The sequence below is a fragment of the Marmota flaviventris genome, chromosome 7 (assembly GCF_047511675.1).
Source record: "Marmota flaviventris isolate mMarFla1 chromosome 7, mMarFla1.hap1, whole genome shotgun sequence".
NCBI classification, from domain to species: Eukaryota; Metazoa; Chordata; class Mammalia; order Rodentia; family Sciuridae; genus Marmota; species Marmota flaviventris.
The window spans coordinates 97,269,294-97,285,487 of record NC_092504.1 but is presented as its reverse complement, the minus strand read 5'-3'; the positions used below and the strand labels follow the sequence as shown (position 1 = coordinate 97,285,487).

At 35.9% G+C, this 16,194-nt stretch overlaps 1 protein-coding gene across 1 annotated transcript in view; it reads left to right on the top strand.

The window, feature by feature from the left end:
- The window catches only part of C7H4orf17 (chromosome 7 C4orf17 homolog), a 36,480-nt gene extending 24,956 nt beyond the window's left edge, over positions 1-11,524 (top strand). Inside the window, exons 4-9 of the mRNA XM_027935412.2 lie at positions 926-990; positions 4,597-4,740; positions 7,339-7,420; positions 8,483-8,690; positions 9,723-9,766; positions 11,316-11,524. Of these exons, the coding sequence (XP_027791213.2) occupies positions 926-990; positions 4,597-4,740; positions 7,339-7,420; positions 8,483-8,690; positions 9,723-9,766; positions 11,316-11,524 (752 nt within the window). The remainder of the gene's footprint in view (positions 1-925; positions 991-4,596; positions 4,741-7,338; positions 7,421-8,482; positions 8,691-9,722; positions 9,767-11,315) is intronic.
- The last annotated feature ends 4,670 nt before the right edge of the window (positions 11,525-16,194 follow it).

Genomic DNA, 16,194 nt, shown 5'->3' with positions numbered 1-16,194 from the left:
GTTCCCCTTCCTCTTGACTCTTTTAAAGGTTGTGCCTCCCAAGGTAGGTCAGGTCCAAGATGTTGCTCCTAGAGTAATTTGGAAAGGTTGAGATCAGTGTTCATAGCCCCAGTCCTTCCAACACTATTACAAACTCTTAATTATCTGTATTATTTACATTTTGGCTTAAAATTGAGTAGCTTCGATTTTCCATGAGTGAACACTAACATTACATATTCACCACAATTTTGTTTTCATTATTTGAGAAGAGATAACATTAAAGTTTATTTTTCTCTCTTTCTCTAGCTAGAATTAATGAATTTAGTTAGTACTATGAATATGTACAAAATATTTTCATCTTAAAATAACTGTTGTGTTAATTAAGGCTTTGGTAAAAGATAGCATCACTTACACAGAATATGTCTTTAAATTAAAGTTCAGCAAATTTCAAGTGGTTTTAAGGAGGGGGATTTAGTTCAATGGCCAAGTCAAAGTAGAGTTGAGAGACTAATGAAACAAGAAAAAATAAAGAAAGGATACAATAATAGGTCAGCACAAATATTCTCTGTCTTCAGGGAAACAAACACATAAATTCTATTCTAATTAGAGAATGTGACAGCTTTATGGGTATGAAACAGAGAAAAACATGTTCTATTGTAAGATATGTACTTTTCAATCAGTTTAACTGAATTAAGAAAGCACTTACAGTGTATCTTTATATTATCAGTTTGGGAATAGAATTAATATTTTAATATAAATGCACTTTTCTTATGCTGTTATAATTCAGTTCCATCTGAAATGTTTCCTAATATTTATATATACATCCCGGAGTTGAACTTAACCTAAAGTCAGATATACTCTCATATATTTCAGCAATTGACACCTTACATGATAGAAATTCTTTTTTAGTTTAATTTACATATATTTTTCCTAAACCTCATTTCAGAGCCCTGCAGAAAACTCAATGAGTGCTTCAAAACTTCCAGTGAAAATCCCTTAGTAATTAAAAAGGTAAAGAAACAACTATTTACAGCTATCTATTTAATTGGATTCTGTCATTTCCTTTTCTTTTCTTCACATATCTTTCTGAAAAGTCACTACATTGCACAATATTTTTAAAGCTTTACTAAAATATAACTAACATGATATAAAAAGCATATATTCAAAATACACAAGTTGATTTGACACATCCAGAAAACTAGCATTCCAATCAAGAGAATCTGCATATATATGTATGTATGTACGTATATATTAACTCCCAAAGTCTCCTCATGACCACAGCACTCCCAAAGCACTTTATATCACTTGGATTTAAAATTTTTATACAAATGAAATAAAATAATGAGTTCTCCTTTAAAATCTGATTTAACTCAGCATGATTATTTTAAGATTCATTCATGTTGTTTTGTGCATCAATAATTCATTCTTTTCTATTGCTGAGTAGTATCTAATTTTATGATTGTCTCACAATTTGTTTATCTGTTTGCCTATATTTTTTAATATTTACAAAGCTAATATGAACATTGTGTAAAAGTCTTTCTATAGATATGTACTGTCTTTTCTTTTGGGAGTGGAATAACTTGAGTCTCATAGGAATTTTATGTTTAAACTTTTAAGAAATGGCCACTGTGTTTTCCAAAGTGGTTGTAGCATTTCACCTCCCACTGTAAGTAAATAAGAATTTCCTTTCTTCCATAGACTTTCAAAACTTAGTTTTGGTCACTCTTTTTATTTTTAACCAATTTAGCTGGTAAATAGTGGTAGTTTATTGTGGTTTTTATTTCCATTTTCTTAATGACTAATGAGGTTGACATCTTTTCATAATCTTATTTGTCATACATATATCCTTTTACAGGAAGTATATGTTCAAATCTTTTGCCTATTTTTGACATTGGGTTGTTGGTCTTTTGTTATAATTTATAAAATTTCTTTTTATATTTCAGTTATAAATCTTATATCACAACACATATGCACATTTTGCAAAAGTTTTCTTCTAGTATGATACTTGCTTATTTTGTGTATCAGTGTTTTTGGAAAAAAAACCCACAAAATTTATAATTTTGATGACACTGAAATACATAATTTTTGTATTATAGTTTCAAATCTGCCTGGTGTTTATCTCTATTGTACCTTAGTGCAATGGCTGAACTTCTAGAACACTGTTGAACAGAAGTGATGAGAGCAGACATCCTTGCCTGGAGTCTGAATAAAGGGGAAAACATTCAGACTTTAACCATTAAGTACAATGAAGTTTACTTTATTCATAGATGCATTTCATATGGTGGAAGAAATGTTTTTCTATTTATAGAGCTTTATCAGAAACAGGGGATGAATTTTGCCAAATGCATTTTCTGCATATGAGACGATCACATAATCTTTCTTTTCAGTCTGTTAATATAGTGAATTAATTACATGGGTTTAACTTTCAAACATTAAACCAACCTTGAATTCCTGGTGAAAACTTTATTTGGTTATGATATGCTATTCTTTTAAATATAAAATTTTAAAAAATATTTTGTTTATGTTCATGAACAATATTTGTAGTTTTTTTTTTTCTTTCTTTCTTTTTTTTTTTTTGGAGAGTGGGTGGCAGGAATTGAACTCAGGGGCACTCAATCACTGAGCCACAGCCCCAGCCCTATTTTGCATTTTATTTAGAGACAGGATCTCACTGAGTTGCTTAGCACTTCACTTTTACCAAGACTGGTTTTAAACTCTAGGTCCTCCTGCCTCAGCCTTTTTCATGACTATACCAATATAATAATAATAATAATCTATACCAATGTTTGTTCTTTCATTACTTATATCAGTAATTCGTGTCTCTTTCTTGATGTGTCTAGTTAAAGATTTACCTTTTTAACTGATCTTCTTAAAGAATCAGAGTTTCAGACAGGCATAGTGACACACCCGTGTAATCCTAGCTGCTCAGGAAACTGAGGCAGGAGGATCATGAGTTCAAGCCAGCCTCAACAACTTATTGAGGCCCTAAGCAATTCACCCTCTCTCTAAATAAAATACAAAAGGACTAGGGTTGTGGTCAGTGATTGAACACCCTGGGTTCAATCCCTAGTACCAAAAAAAAAAAAAAAGCAATTGGGATTTCATTTCATTGATTATCTCTATTGTTTCTTCAATTCTATTTAATTGATTCTGGCTTCCACCTTTATATATGGTAAAAACTTTTTAAATTTCTTCTTTGACCCATGGATTACTTATTAATTCCACTCTAGTTAGAGGACACACTTTGCATTCTTTGAAACATTAAATTTATTGATAATGGTTATATAAACCAAAGCATGGTCAATTAATTATTTTCCATTTTCCCATGAAAATAATTTTTATTCTGCCGCTTTCGGGTACAATGTAATATAATCACCAATAGGTTATGTTGGTTGATATCATTGCCCAAGTCTTCTACAGTCATTACTGATTTCCTATCTACTTTTTCTATAAATTATTGAGGAAAGGGTATTAAAATTTCTGACTATAATTATGGATTCCTATATTTCTCTTATCATTTCTGTCAATTTTAATCATATATTTTAACCTCTTATTAAGGAGTATAACTGTTAAGGTTTGCTATGTTCTTGGGATGAATTGATCTTTCTATCATTAAAAAATTACTATTTTTACTCCTGATGCTATTCTTTGCTTTGAAATCTACTTTAGACTTCAGACTTTCTATTTCTTCCTGAATCAATTTTAGCAAAACATCCTTTTTCTAAAAATTGTTATCTAAATTCTCAAATTTATTGGAAAAGTTATACATAATGCTCTTATAATCTTGTAAGAATATCTTCAGAATTTCTAAGAGGTACCCTTTTACAACATGTCATTATTTTTCTTGATTAATTTTAACAGAAGTTTTTATGTATTTTAATAGTGTATCAAAAACTTTGTGAATTTTTCATCCTCTGTTGAATATTTTTATTTTGTTGATTTTTCTTGTTATCATTTTGTCTATTCACATACTTTATTTATTCTAACACATTTTTCTAAAATGTGTACTTTAAAGCTATAAATTAATATTTATTGCTTTAGCTGCCTTCACAATTTTTACTAGTCAACATTTTTAGTAAGTTCAAAATATTTTCCAGTTCTCACTGTAATTTCTTTGGTTCAGGACCCAATTGTTGGTCATCTTGTATGAAACATTATTTGTAGGAATCTGAAACTCAAAGTAAGTGTGTTTTTCCCAGAGGGTTTACTTCTGTAGGAACCCAGTTCTGTCAGCTTAGACCAACTTAAACCAAGTTCCAACTTTGATTTCATTCTGTATTTCTTCAAGGATGAGTCATTCACACACACACACACACACACACACACACTATATATATATATAATATATATATTATAATTATATATATATTATATATATATATATATATATATATTATAATTATGAGTTTTATGTGATTTCAACAAAAGTTAATAATATATCACTATTTATGTTGTCTCCAAATACAAATGTTTGATAGAATTTAAAGGAGAATTAAAACTATCCTCCTTTTACTTTCATGGATCGCTCTTATTTACTAGAATGTTTCTCATTCATTTTATGTTTAATTTGCATAGAAGTGGGAAATGCATATTGATTATAATATACTTTTTATTTAGGAAGAAATTAAGGTTAAAAAGTCACCATCACCTCCAAATGCATGCTATACTGCTGGATCCTGCTCTTCAGAGGCAATGAGCACCAAGGCTGATGTCAAAGAGAACACTGTTTGCATACCAAACTATCTGGATCAAGAAATAAAGGTAAAAGGCAGGTTTATTAAATCCATAACTTGGGAATAGCATGAACATACCAAAAAAACCTCATATAACTATTGTCATTAAAACTTAAGAATGGTTCCTTATTGATACATGAATATTTAAAACTACTTAGCCTGAAATGCAAGGCCTGTTCATGTTTTCATTTCTAATCATTTTACTTGTCCCTGGAATTCTGTCACTCATACATAAACACAAGCTTTGGTTTAGATGTAATGAAAAGATGGGCATTTACCAACCAAACCAGCCCAATTCTTCCCATGACATTATTTTCCTAAAACTTGAGAGGCACTATCCCTAATTTCTTACCACTTTTGTCTATTTCCTTGTTATATATTAAGGCAAATATTCTTCCAATCAACATTCATGTCTCCCTTCTTATTTTTGGAAAATTTCCACAAGTATTTTCTGCCTGAAGTTATAAAGTTAGTTATATTTTCTTGCCACTTTTGTCTATTTCCTTGTTATATATTAAGGCAAATATTCTTCCAGTCAACATTCATGTCTCCCTTCTTATTTTTGGAAAATTTCCACAAGTATTTTCTGCCTGAAGTTATAAAGTTAGTTATATTAATAGTAATATGTCACATTAGACTGGAGGGTTCTCCTCAGTCACAGTTATTTCTGACAATGACATATGATCAAGGATAATAAACTATCTGATATTTGTTATCTGCTATTTTTTTTCTTTGAATCACTTTGGTACATACCACATTGCCTCATTGTAAGACCCACTACAATGAATTAAAGGTCAAAAGTATTGTATTGATGACTCTAATATAATTTTAAATAATCAGTATTTATCGTAACAGTTATACATAACAAAACATGTTGTAAAGAAGGTCATTGAATAATTCTAACAAGGAACTATTTAAAAAATAAAGTGGAACAATGTTATAGAAATAAGCAGTGTTATTAATATAATAATTTATGTGATGGCTATATTGGGAAAAATAATAAAAGAAAAGATGATGTTCTAACTAAAGATAGTATACAGAGTCTTCAAAATCACCACCCACCTTACCTATGAAATTATGGTCACACTGATGTTTTCTATAATATGCTCATTTCTACCTCATAGGCTTATCCTCATAAGCATTCGTTTGCCCTTGATCCTCTGTGTAGTCACTTTCTTATTCAAGGTTCAGTTTAAATAACACTCAGAAATATTTTGCCTGACCACCCAATCTAATGTAGCTACCCAGTCATCCTCAATGACATTACCCTTTGTTATTTGAGCATAACATATGCCTTATTTGAACTGTTTGCATTTATTTATTTGCTTCAGTATTGTCTCTCTTTCCTCACCCCAGAAGTTGAGTCCTAGAAGATCTCATAGTTGTCCATCTTGTTTACTACTTCCTCTTCAGGGCCTAGATGAGTGCTAAAAATCTGAAAATTATAAATAAGTTTTTGTTGAATGTTAAATAAGTAAAACACAAGAAATATTCAACCAAGACCAAGGTAAATTTGTAGAAAATTAACTACATGGGGTTGACCCTGACAGTTAGAAGCTGAATGCAGTTTTAGTTAGACTGTCTTGCTTCTTTGGGCACGTCAATAGACTAAAAATTCTTATAGATCGGACTTTAGAGGTATCTATTAAAAAGCATTCCTCTTAAAGGCATCTGCCATGTTATAGACATAAATTTAACTGGACTCTGATTGATTAAAAAAAACCTACTAAAATGTAAACTCTTTGAAGATAGGGATCTTATATTCACAACTGATTCCTCAGCCCTCATCACTGCTTGAAAAATATTAATGGGCACATACAGCATGGCATTTTACTAGATAGTTGTTGACTATTTGTTAATTAAATAAATTAAGAAAGAGGGAACAAAATAAAAAACAGGTCTTATTAAGACTTTTGGTTTGTGTAGAAGAGTAACTGAAAGTTTAGACAGGAGGCACTGGAAATATAACTCACAATTCTTAAATTATATATGAAGTGGTATAATATTAATTCAAGGGACACTATGATATGTTAGGATGACTATTTTAATCCTAGAGCAACAAAAAAAGTATGGCTGAAAAGCTAATGAAGAAAATAAAGTTGAATGCTTAAAAATACTTGATTGATCCAAAAGGAAGCAGAAAAAAAAAGAAAAAGTAGAACAAAAATAGAAGAGAATTTTTTAAAAAGTGACAAGATGGTACACTTAAACCCATGCAAAAACAGGCTAAAAACTCCAATAAAAAGACAGATTGATAGACTATATAATAACTTTTAACAAAGGCCACTGCTTCAGCCTCTTTCAGATTCCCATTAGAACCCTAAGGAACAGTAGAAAAGGACCACTTTCCCAGAAGAAGTGAGTTTCTCTTACAGAAGATGTTGGAACTGACATAACAAGAGAAACACACAGCATTGCCTAGTCTAAATTATTACTTACACTGGTAATATTTTGCTAAAATTATTTTGTACTTTTTGAAAATGGGGTCCTGAACTAAGATCCCACTTGAGTTAGTTGATTATCATGGACGCGGGGAGATGAGATTATGAAGAAAGTAAAGGAAATGCTTTAAGACTTGTATAATTTTTTTGCTCACCCTGTAACTCTAATTAATGTTCTCTGTCAGATCTTGGCAAAGCTCTGTGACATTTTACATACTGATTCTCTGGCAGAAGTTACACAGTGGCTGCTTCATGCAAGTACAAAAGGTGAGATCAATATAAGTATTTGTAGATACTGAGATTCGGTTAATGAAAGAAACTGGGAATATGCCAATATCTGAAGTTTTCTACCTTGGATTTGCAAAGATAAGGCTGTAATTGTTTCTTCCATGTTTCAGTGTCAGGATCATTACAGTACTGTATTTCCAACTGCAGGCATGCTGGTCATTTAATGAACCCCAAATACAGTATGTTTCCAACTGAACTCATTGGGATGATATGAAACACCTAAGACCAGAGGAGACCTTATTCTCAGTTAGAGCTGGTTTGGGCTTCTGTTCCAAATTCCACACACCTAGAACTCTCCCTGAGCACATCCTATCACCTACTGTGAATTCTGAACATAGAGCCTGTTTCTCTTCTTTAGTATGGATGGCAGTAACATAGCTTTCCCAGTTTTGGACTCAGTTAACAACTCTGCCTATTTTTACCCAAACCATCAACATAGTTATATCTCAGCCTCCTTTGGGCTCTTACCACCTATCCCATGAAAATGCCTAAAATTCCCAACAAGCAGGGAGACCAAAAGTGACGCAGAGCAGCTATCCTGAAACTAAACTGGTCATCAGACTGACTAGAGCAAAACTTCTAAAGAGAATCTGCATTATCAGGTATCCTTAAATTTTTACAGCAGCCTATAAAGCTTTTGTACTCAATATTTTTAAATTATTCCACTGCTATTCAAAGACAGTGACTTAACTACCCTGAGCACTGTACAGTATCATAGGTCAACAGAAACTAGGTTGAAATGAATGAACTTTTCTGCAGCAACATTTACTCACATATAGTTACCTACCTGGAGAACAGATCGCCAGCCTTCACACTGGTGTGCTAGAACATCATTTACTCACATATAGTTACCTACCTGGAGAACAGATCGCCAGTCTTCACACTGGTGTGCTAGAACATCATTTACTCACATATAGTTACCTACCTGGAGAACAGATCGCCAGCCTTCACACTGGTGTGCTAGAAATAAGTACTAAGTCTGTGCTTCTAGCTAACATGATAATGACAACTTCCACTCTCCAACTTTTTTTTTTTAATCAGAAAAAGAGTGGATCTCAGCTTTGATTCATTCTGAGCTGGCTGAGATACATCTATTGAGTCGCCGCAGAAGAAACACCCCAGTGGAACCAGCAGGAGAGACTGGGAAGCCATCTGCAGTTAAATCACCCACTACGATCAAGTCTCCCTCAAATTCACCTGCAAAGTCAAAGGTGCTGACTGGAGCTAAGGATGGATATCAACCAACCAGGTAATTAGATATGGTCACTTAAAGGGCCTATAGTTATATAAAGGGTTTGAGTTCTCTTGTTTATCTGTCAAAATGCTAAATATGCTGAGGTTCAAGTCTCAACTCTGCTCAGTAAATGACTGCAATATGTATGTTTTCTTTCATTTTTATATGTAATATGAGAATTGTTCTCAAGTCTACTGTTCAGAATATTTTGGCAGGGGCTATGTCTTCTTTATCCAATAACCTTTTTTTTTTTGAGGAAAATTCCCTTTTCACTAAGAGCAAAGCAAGAGTAATTTTTTTTTCTTTCTCCAAGAAAGAAAACCAAGAAAATATAGGGGCTTTTTTTTTTTTCAGTTTAACTAAGAATAGAAGCCATAAAGAAAACCGAAAGTATAGTATTATGGTTATTGTATATTTTGTTAAATGAACATCATATAGGCATGATTTTTGTGTAGAATAATAAAGATAAAAATAAATTGTTTCACTTAATTTTTCTGACACTCCTGGGGGCTTTAAGAGAGAAGAATAACCACTAAGGAAATTGGAAATTATTTCAGAAGAAATTTTTCTTAAACTATATAATTTCAAGAGCAGAAGATTAATATATTTATTATGTATCATATCATGTTGAAAGAATGTGTGGTAAGGTATTATTAAAGCTGAGGAAGAAAATCTTGTTGCTTTAAAGTTAAAAGTTGGTAAAACTTAAATTCGGAGAAAATTAATATTAAAAACATAATTTGTCACTTTAAAAGCATTAAGACAGAGAATTTTATATTGTAATTTGTCTCTATCATAAAGTATCCATAAAATCAGAAACTAGGAGATAGTTAGAGCCAATCTCCACCTTCATGACTAGCATATGGACGTTCTAGTTAGATATTTACTCCAAGTAAGAACTTTTTGTTAGGAAGTAAATTTAATACAACATTAAAAAGCAAAGAACTGAGACAGCATATTTAAGATAGATATATGCTGAGTTTGTTGATAGAATAGTCTAATTTGTATCTGTGAAATTAATTTTTTTTCTTTCTCCAATTGATTCAGAGCATCAAGCCAAGAATCTGCAGGAAATAAGGAAGTAGCAAAAGGTTAAGTATAGTTTGTGATAATTACTGAGTCGGTATAAGGAAACCAGCAAGTACTAACTACTTAGGGACATAGATTTTAAAGATTTGTGCTTTTACAAGAAAAAAGTAAAATACAAGAGTGATTTCCATCAAAACTGTTAAGGGACCACATCTGCTGAATTTCTCATAGAGATGAATTTAAAATAAATTTACCTTTGTTTTGAAAGGCAAAGTGCCTCATCAGGGACAGGGACATTCTTAGAAGCAGGACAGCAGGACAACAGAACTATAGGTGTAGTCATGCAAACTCAATGAAAAGGAAAACCCTGCATTGACCTACAAAAGGATGATGATCTCAGAGTTTTGGTTCTTTACAGCTTAACTGTCATAGAGCTGGATGATTTCACTGGATACAAAGTCAGCCAGAGAGACGAGTAAAATGGCAACCAGCCACAAGCAGGTACCCTGTAAGACAGGTGAAATATAATAGAAAAAGAGCAGTTTTGTGTCTCCACCAGACAGATGTCCAGTACCAGACTACAATATGGACCAGAGAAAATAATTGTGAAAGTCCTACTTTGGTCCAGAATAGCCCAAGAGAAGCACCCCTGTGGATCTGGCAGCTTCTAGATTTAAAACAAGCATGGCAAATATGACTACAGAGAAACAAACCTTCAAGTATATCTATAAGCTTTGTTATTTCTCCAAATTCCCCTCATACTAGGAATGATATGCTAATTAATTAGAGTCCCATGGGGTCACTCTAGATGCCAGCAGTTCCATTGGGGTTAACCAAACCCAAAAGTGGCTTTATGTGCTAACAGACAATAATAAGTGTAGTTTAGAAATTAAAAAGCACTCGTTACTCTAACTATGAGGATAATCTACTGCATCTGGACTCTCCTACCAAACTTCCCACCCTAGGACTATAAAATGATGACATTGATGGTATCTAATTAACTTTGTCTTACTTCAGGACCCACAACATTTTTCCCTGTTAGATACCTAGAAATCCCTCAAATTATGCCCCTTTCACTCCATTGTTGTTATTCAGCATCTTTACAAATTTGTATTGTTACTTGGGTGCAATTATGTAGGCTATGGAAGTAGTGTATGGTACAATGAATGTGTTTTAACCTGTATCTATTCTCTTATTTTATCTATCTGACCATAGACCTTTCTCCTTTCTCTCACTGGTCCAATACTTGCCTACCCCTCTTACTCATCATCAGTTCTAAATCATTCCTACCAGAATCACATTTGTTTCTAAGAGTAAAAGAGCATAGCCTGCGTGTTATAGAACACATAGCTCATTAAAGATGAGTCAGTGGTAAGAAATATGAGAAGAGATTCTTTTATGAATTTTGGCTGTTTCTGATTCACCTAAACTTCATATGATGTTTTTTTTTTTTTTTTTTTTTTGTATATCATTTAATACTAAAATAAGGTAGAAGCTATACTCAGTATCTCAAACATGGTCTTATTTATATATACATATTTTTTTCTATTTCAGCTATACTTAGGTGTCTCAAATATGGTTTTATATATAGATGTATATTTTCTGTTTCAGGAGCTGAGAACAAGACCCCATTGTTTATAAGAAAAAACAACCTGAAAATACCTATTGCAGAATATTTCAGCAAACCAAAGTCTCCTTTCAGGTCTAATAATCAGGAGAGTTATATTATTGGGTCAGCAAAACCAATGTCTGCAAGGAGTATACAAGGATACAATCTTTGTCCTCAAAACTGGTCTTATCCTTTAACATACCAAAGGTAGAAACTGTACACTGAGCTAATTCTTTCAGAAATTTGAGTTTCACGTTAATTAATTTAAAAAAATCAAGCAGTTCTCTTATGGTGGCACAGGTAAATCTCAAAACACGTGTATATAATGCTACAAATAAATGTTAATGAAGACAACAGCTTCATCTGTAGTTAATTTTTAATATTACATGAAAAAGAAACATATTTATTTAAATATTGTTTCCAATCTTGCACTGTTATTTTTAGTACGTAAGCATAGAGCTCTGATACTAGAAAATAACACCCATAATTAGAATTGATAGATTCTTATCTCCAACTATTAGAAGAAAAAATATTTAAAGCCTAACTCTGAGAATTTCAACATTTGAGCTGAGTTTTACAATCTACAGTATTTCAATGCTGTTGGCCTATCTGGAAAAGTGCTCAACCCCTACACCCTGGCAAAGAAAGAAAAAAGATACAAATTATCCCTAACTCAGATAGGGATATCTGAGCCAGAAAGGAGCTGTTTTGCATCCACTGCTAATGTTGAATATTAACAGATTTCCTAAAATTGAATTTTCTGTATTTTAAAGTTAACTACTTTGGCCATATCTATTAGTGTGGGACTGGATTCTATCTACCAATCATCCAGGCTTTCATTTAGAATGTTTGTATTGTTATTTGAAAGAAATACTATAATTTTCATGTGTGCACACATGTTTCCATTTGTGTAAATGTAATCTTAATAATAAAATTTATATCCTATCAGGAATCATTCTAAACATTTTAGATATAGTAACACTTAATTTTCACAAAAACTATTTCTAGTAACTACTATTATTACTATCATGTTTTAAAGTAAGATAACTGAGGCACATAGAATTACATTCATTGGGATAAATTGTAACAAGTGTCATCATTCAAATATAAGAGAGGTTTATTTCTCACATATGAGTCCAAAGTGTGTTTATAGTCAGTGGATGATTTTGGCTTTACTTCATGATATTAAGGCCCAAGATACTTCCATCTTGTGGTTCAACCATCATAGAGGGCTTCATTGTCAATGGTATCCAGCAGGCAAAAGAGGAAAATAAGAGTGGAGGAAAGTATTAGTTTCCTATTGTTGCTATAATAAATTACCACGTTTAGGGACTTAATGAAACACAAATTATTCTCTTACAATTCTGGAGGCTGAGGTCTGAAATGAATCCATCAGGCAGAAACGAAGCTGTGAGCAGGCTTTTTTTTTTTTTTTTTGAGGTTACCCACTCTTCAGTTCATGGCTCTTCTGTCTTCAAAGGTAACAACAGCCAGTAGAGGTGGTCACTCTGACACTGACTCTTCCACCTCTTCCTTTCACTTTAAGGACCTTTGTGATAACATCGGGCATGTTATCCAGGTTAATCCAAGATTACCTCCTCATTTTAAGGTCAGATGATTGGTAATTTAATTCCATCTGTAACCTTAAATTCTACCTTATCATGTAACACAACATAGTCACAGGTTCCAGGTCTTCAGATGTTTGGGTGGACTATATTTTGCCTTCCCTATGGAGAGTACATCTGTGCTAATTTGTATTATGTATTTGTAATTTTTTTCTTGATTTGGTTAATGTTTTTTACATTTCACTATCATTTTTTATAAGAACTCTTTCTTGGATTTAAATATGTTTAACAATTTTCCAATTTGGATTTCACTTTTTAAATTTCTTATTATTTCTTTAGGGCCATTATCATTGTATTGTCTTGAATATTTTAATTAACTCAATGTCTTTTATTAGCTTGTTTTTAAGGTGATTTTCTTCTAATCACTGCTTTCACAAGAACTAATATGTATTTTCATTCCTAAATATTTCCAAAATATTTTACAATTTGATTTAACTTCATCTCATTTGAGAATTGCTTGAGAAAAAAATTAAAAAGTTCTAGGTGGTAATGCTTTTATCCTATGCCACCAATGTTATTTTATAGATTAATGTATGGTTATCAAGAGAAATTTCTATTTTTGGAAATTTATTTTCCTTTGTAGTCTAAAATAGCTACTTTTAGGAAGTTCCATAGCTAATGCATTTTTTTGTTTTTCACCTATAGTACTCATATTTCTTACTATTACATCTAATTCTTAAATTTTTTTTCTCATCTGAATACTATGCTACCTAGAGCACAGATATATGCATAACTGTTGTTGTTTAGTAAGGACTGTGTTTCAGACTATAGTATCCCTTCTTTTTCTTATTTATAAAGTGCTGAACCTTACCCAATGCTAGGATTGTGACTTCTATCTTCTTTTCATTAGCCTGCTATATCTTTTTTTTTTCAACATTACTAACTTTATTCAAATACTGCATGTATCAACTTTATAAAAATCCAATCTCTATTAGGGAAAGATGGCGGCGAGGGGAGTGCATTGCCCCCGTGTGCTGCTTCACTGTGTGGGAGTATGACAAGTCAGGACGGCTAAAGGATATCTTGTTAGGAATTTCCAGCAATAGTGGGGTGCTCCGGGACCTGGAGGAAGGATTTCCATCGCACGAGGATCAGCTACGGGGACTCAAACGCGAGAGGTTTGTCGCACTGCTTATTCAGCAAATCGGCCCGAGGCTAGAATCTGCAGCGTGCGCTGGGATAGAGACGCAGGGTTACAGCGCTGCAGTTTCTGCCAGCCGCGCAAGCACCGTACTCAGGGCTGAATTCTGGGTTCGAGACGGGGGAAGGAAGCGGTCCATCTCGGTTCTCCACACCGGTCAGACCACAGAGGAGGCCAGCAGCCACCATGTTGGTAAACTGACGTCACCACCGCTGTTTTCGACTGACCGCAGCTCATTCAGCCATAGAACAGGTAATTTCAGGCTGCAATTCGCCTGCGGCTTGCAGACAGATTGCTAGGGCTCAGCGCCTGGGTGCTTCTTAGAACTGATCTTATCGGAGTGAATACCCAGCGCAGAGCGGCTGCTGAGCCCGCTGAGGCTGCTTCTTGGACCCTGCGCCTACCAGAGCATACAACAAGCACTAAGCAGCCGAATTACGGCTCCCGGAACTGAGCCCGCGGGGACTGCTTCTTGGAGCTTACATTTATAGGAGCTTACACCGAGCACGGAGTGGCCGAGTTCCGGCTCCCGGAACTTCCCTGGCCCGGGGCTAGGAGCCCGCGGAAACTGCTTCTCGGTCCGGGTCCTGCTGAGGGCCGGTCAGGACTCACCCGGTGCTTTGGTTGCCCGGCAAGGGGAACGAAATGCTGCCATTCGCATAGGATACCAACATGGCAGAGATCTGATGTCTGCAGAAAGCGGTGGAGGAGGGATCTTCATCAATACCAGTGGTGACATAAGCAGTTGGTCTCCTGGTAGGGGGGGTGAGGCACAGTCACCCGAGTCTCCTCAATTTGTCGTCGAGCCAGAGGGAAGGAGCCGGGCCGCCGCCAGCCCCCGGAGCAGGCCCAGCGGCTTGCCAGCGTGGTGACCGCGTGACCCCAATTGGAGAGGGGGCGGAGCGGAGCCGCCACCCGCAACCGCAAGGTGGGCAGACCCGCGACCCAGTGGTACATGGGCGTGGTAGGAGGGGCAGGGCAGAGCCGCGGTTCGCGCTGTGACGAATGAGCGTGCAAGGTAAACAGACCTGTGACAGCCTGGCGGGTCAGGCCCAGTGGCCTGCCAGTGTGGTACACACGTCACCCCAACTGGAGTAGGGGCAGAGCAGATCCTTCTCCCACGCCCGGATCAGGCCCTGCCGGTGTGGTGGTCACGTGACCCCAATCGGGGGCGGAGCAGAACCGCCACCCGTGCCCGCAGGGTGAGCAGACCAGTGATCAACCTGTAGATCAGGCCCAGGGGTCCGCAGGCGTGGTAGGAGGGGCAGGGCAGATCCGCCCGCCCGCACCTCCAAGGTAGGCAGACCTACAACAGACCTGCGGATCAGGCCCAGGAGCCTGCCGGCGTGGTACAAACACCACCCTAATTGGAGTAGTGGCAGAGCAGAGTCGCCGCCCGTGCCAGGAACAGGCCCAGTGTCCTGCAGGCGGGGTAGTCACGACACCCCAATTGGAGTAGGGGCAGAGCAGAGCCTCCACCCGTGCCCGAAAGGTGGGCAGATCTGCGACCGACCAGCGGGACAGGCCCAGTGGCCTGCCGGTACGACAGACACGTCACCCCATTTGCAGTAGGGGCAGAGTAGAGCCGCCGCCCGCGCCTGCAGGGTAGGCAAACCTGCAACCGACCGGCGGATCAGGCCCAGTGGCCTGCCGGCGTGGTACACTCGTCACCCCAATTGGAGTAGGGGCAGAACAGAGCCGCCGCCAGCTCCCAGAACAGGCCCAGTGACCTGCCGGCGTGGTAGCCACGACACCCCAATTGGAATAAGAAGAGAGCAGAGCCGCCGCCCGCACCTGCAGGAAAGATACGCAAGCAGTATGAAAAGACAAGGAAAGAAAGGACCACAAGCAATGCAGGTCAACGCAACTTTAGAAGAGGTAACAGCTGCAGCAGATGGAATGTCAGATAAAGAATTCAGGATATACATGCTTCAGATGATCTGGAGTATCAAGGAAGACATTAAACAGCAAAATCAGACAATGAAAGATCACTTCGACAACGAATTACGCAAACAAATCCAGGAAGCAAAGGATCAACTATACAGGGAAATAGAGGTTATAAAAAACAAACAAACAGAAATCCTAGAAATGCAGGAAGCAATAAACCAACTTAAA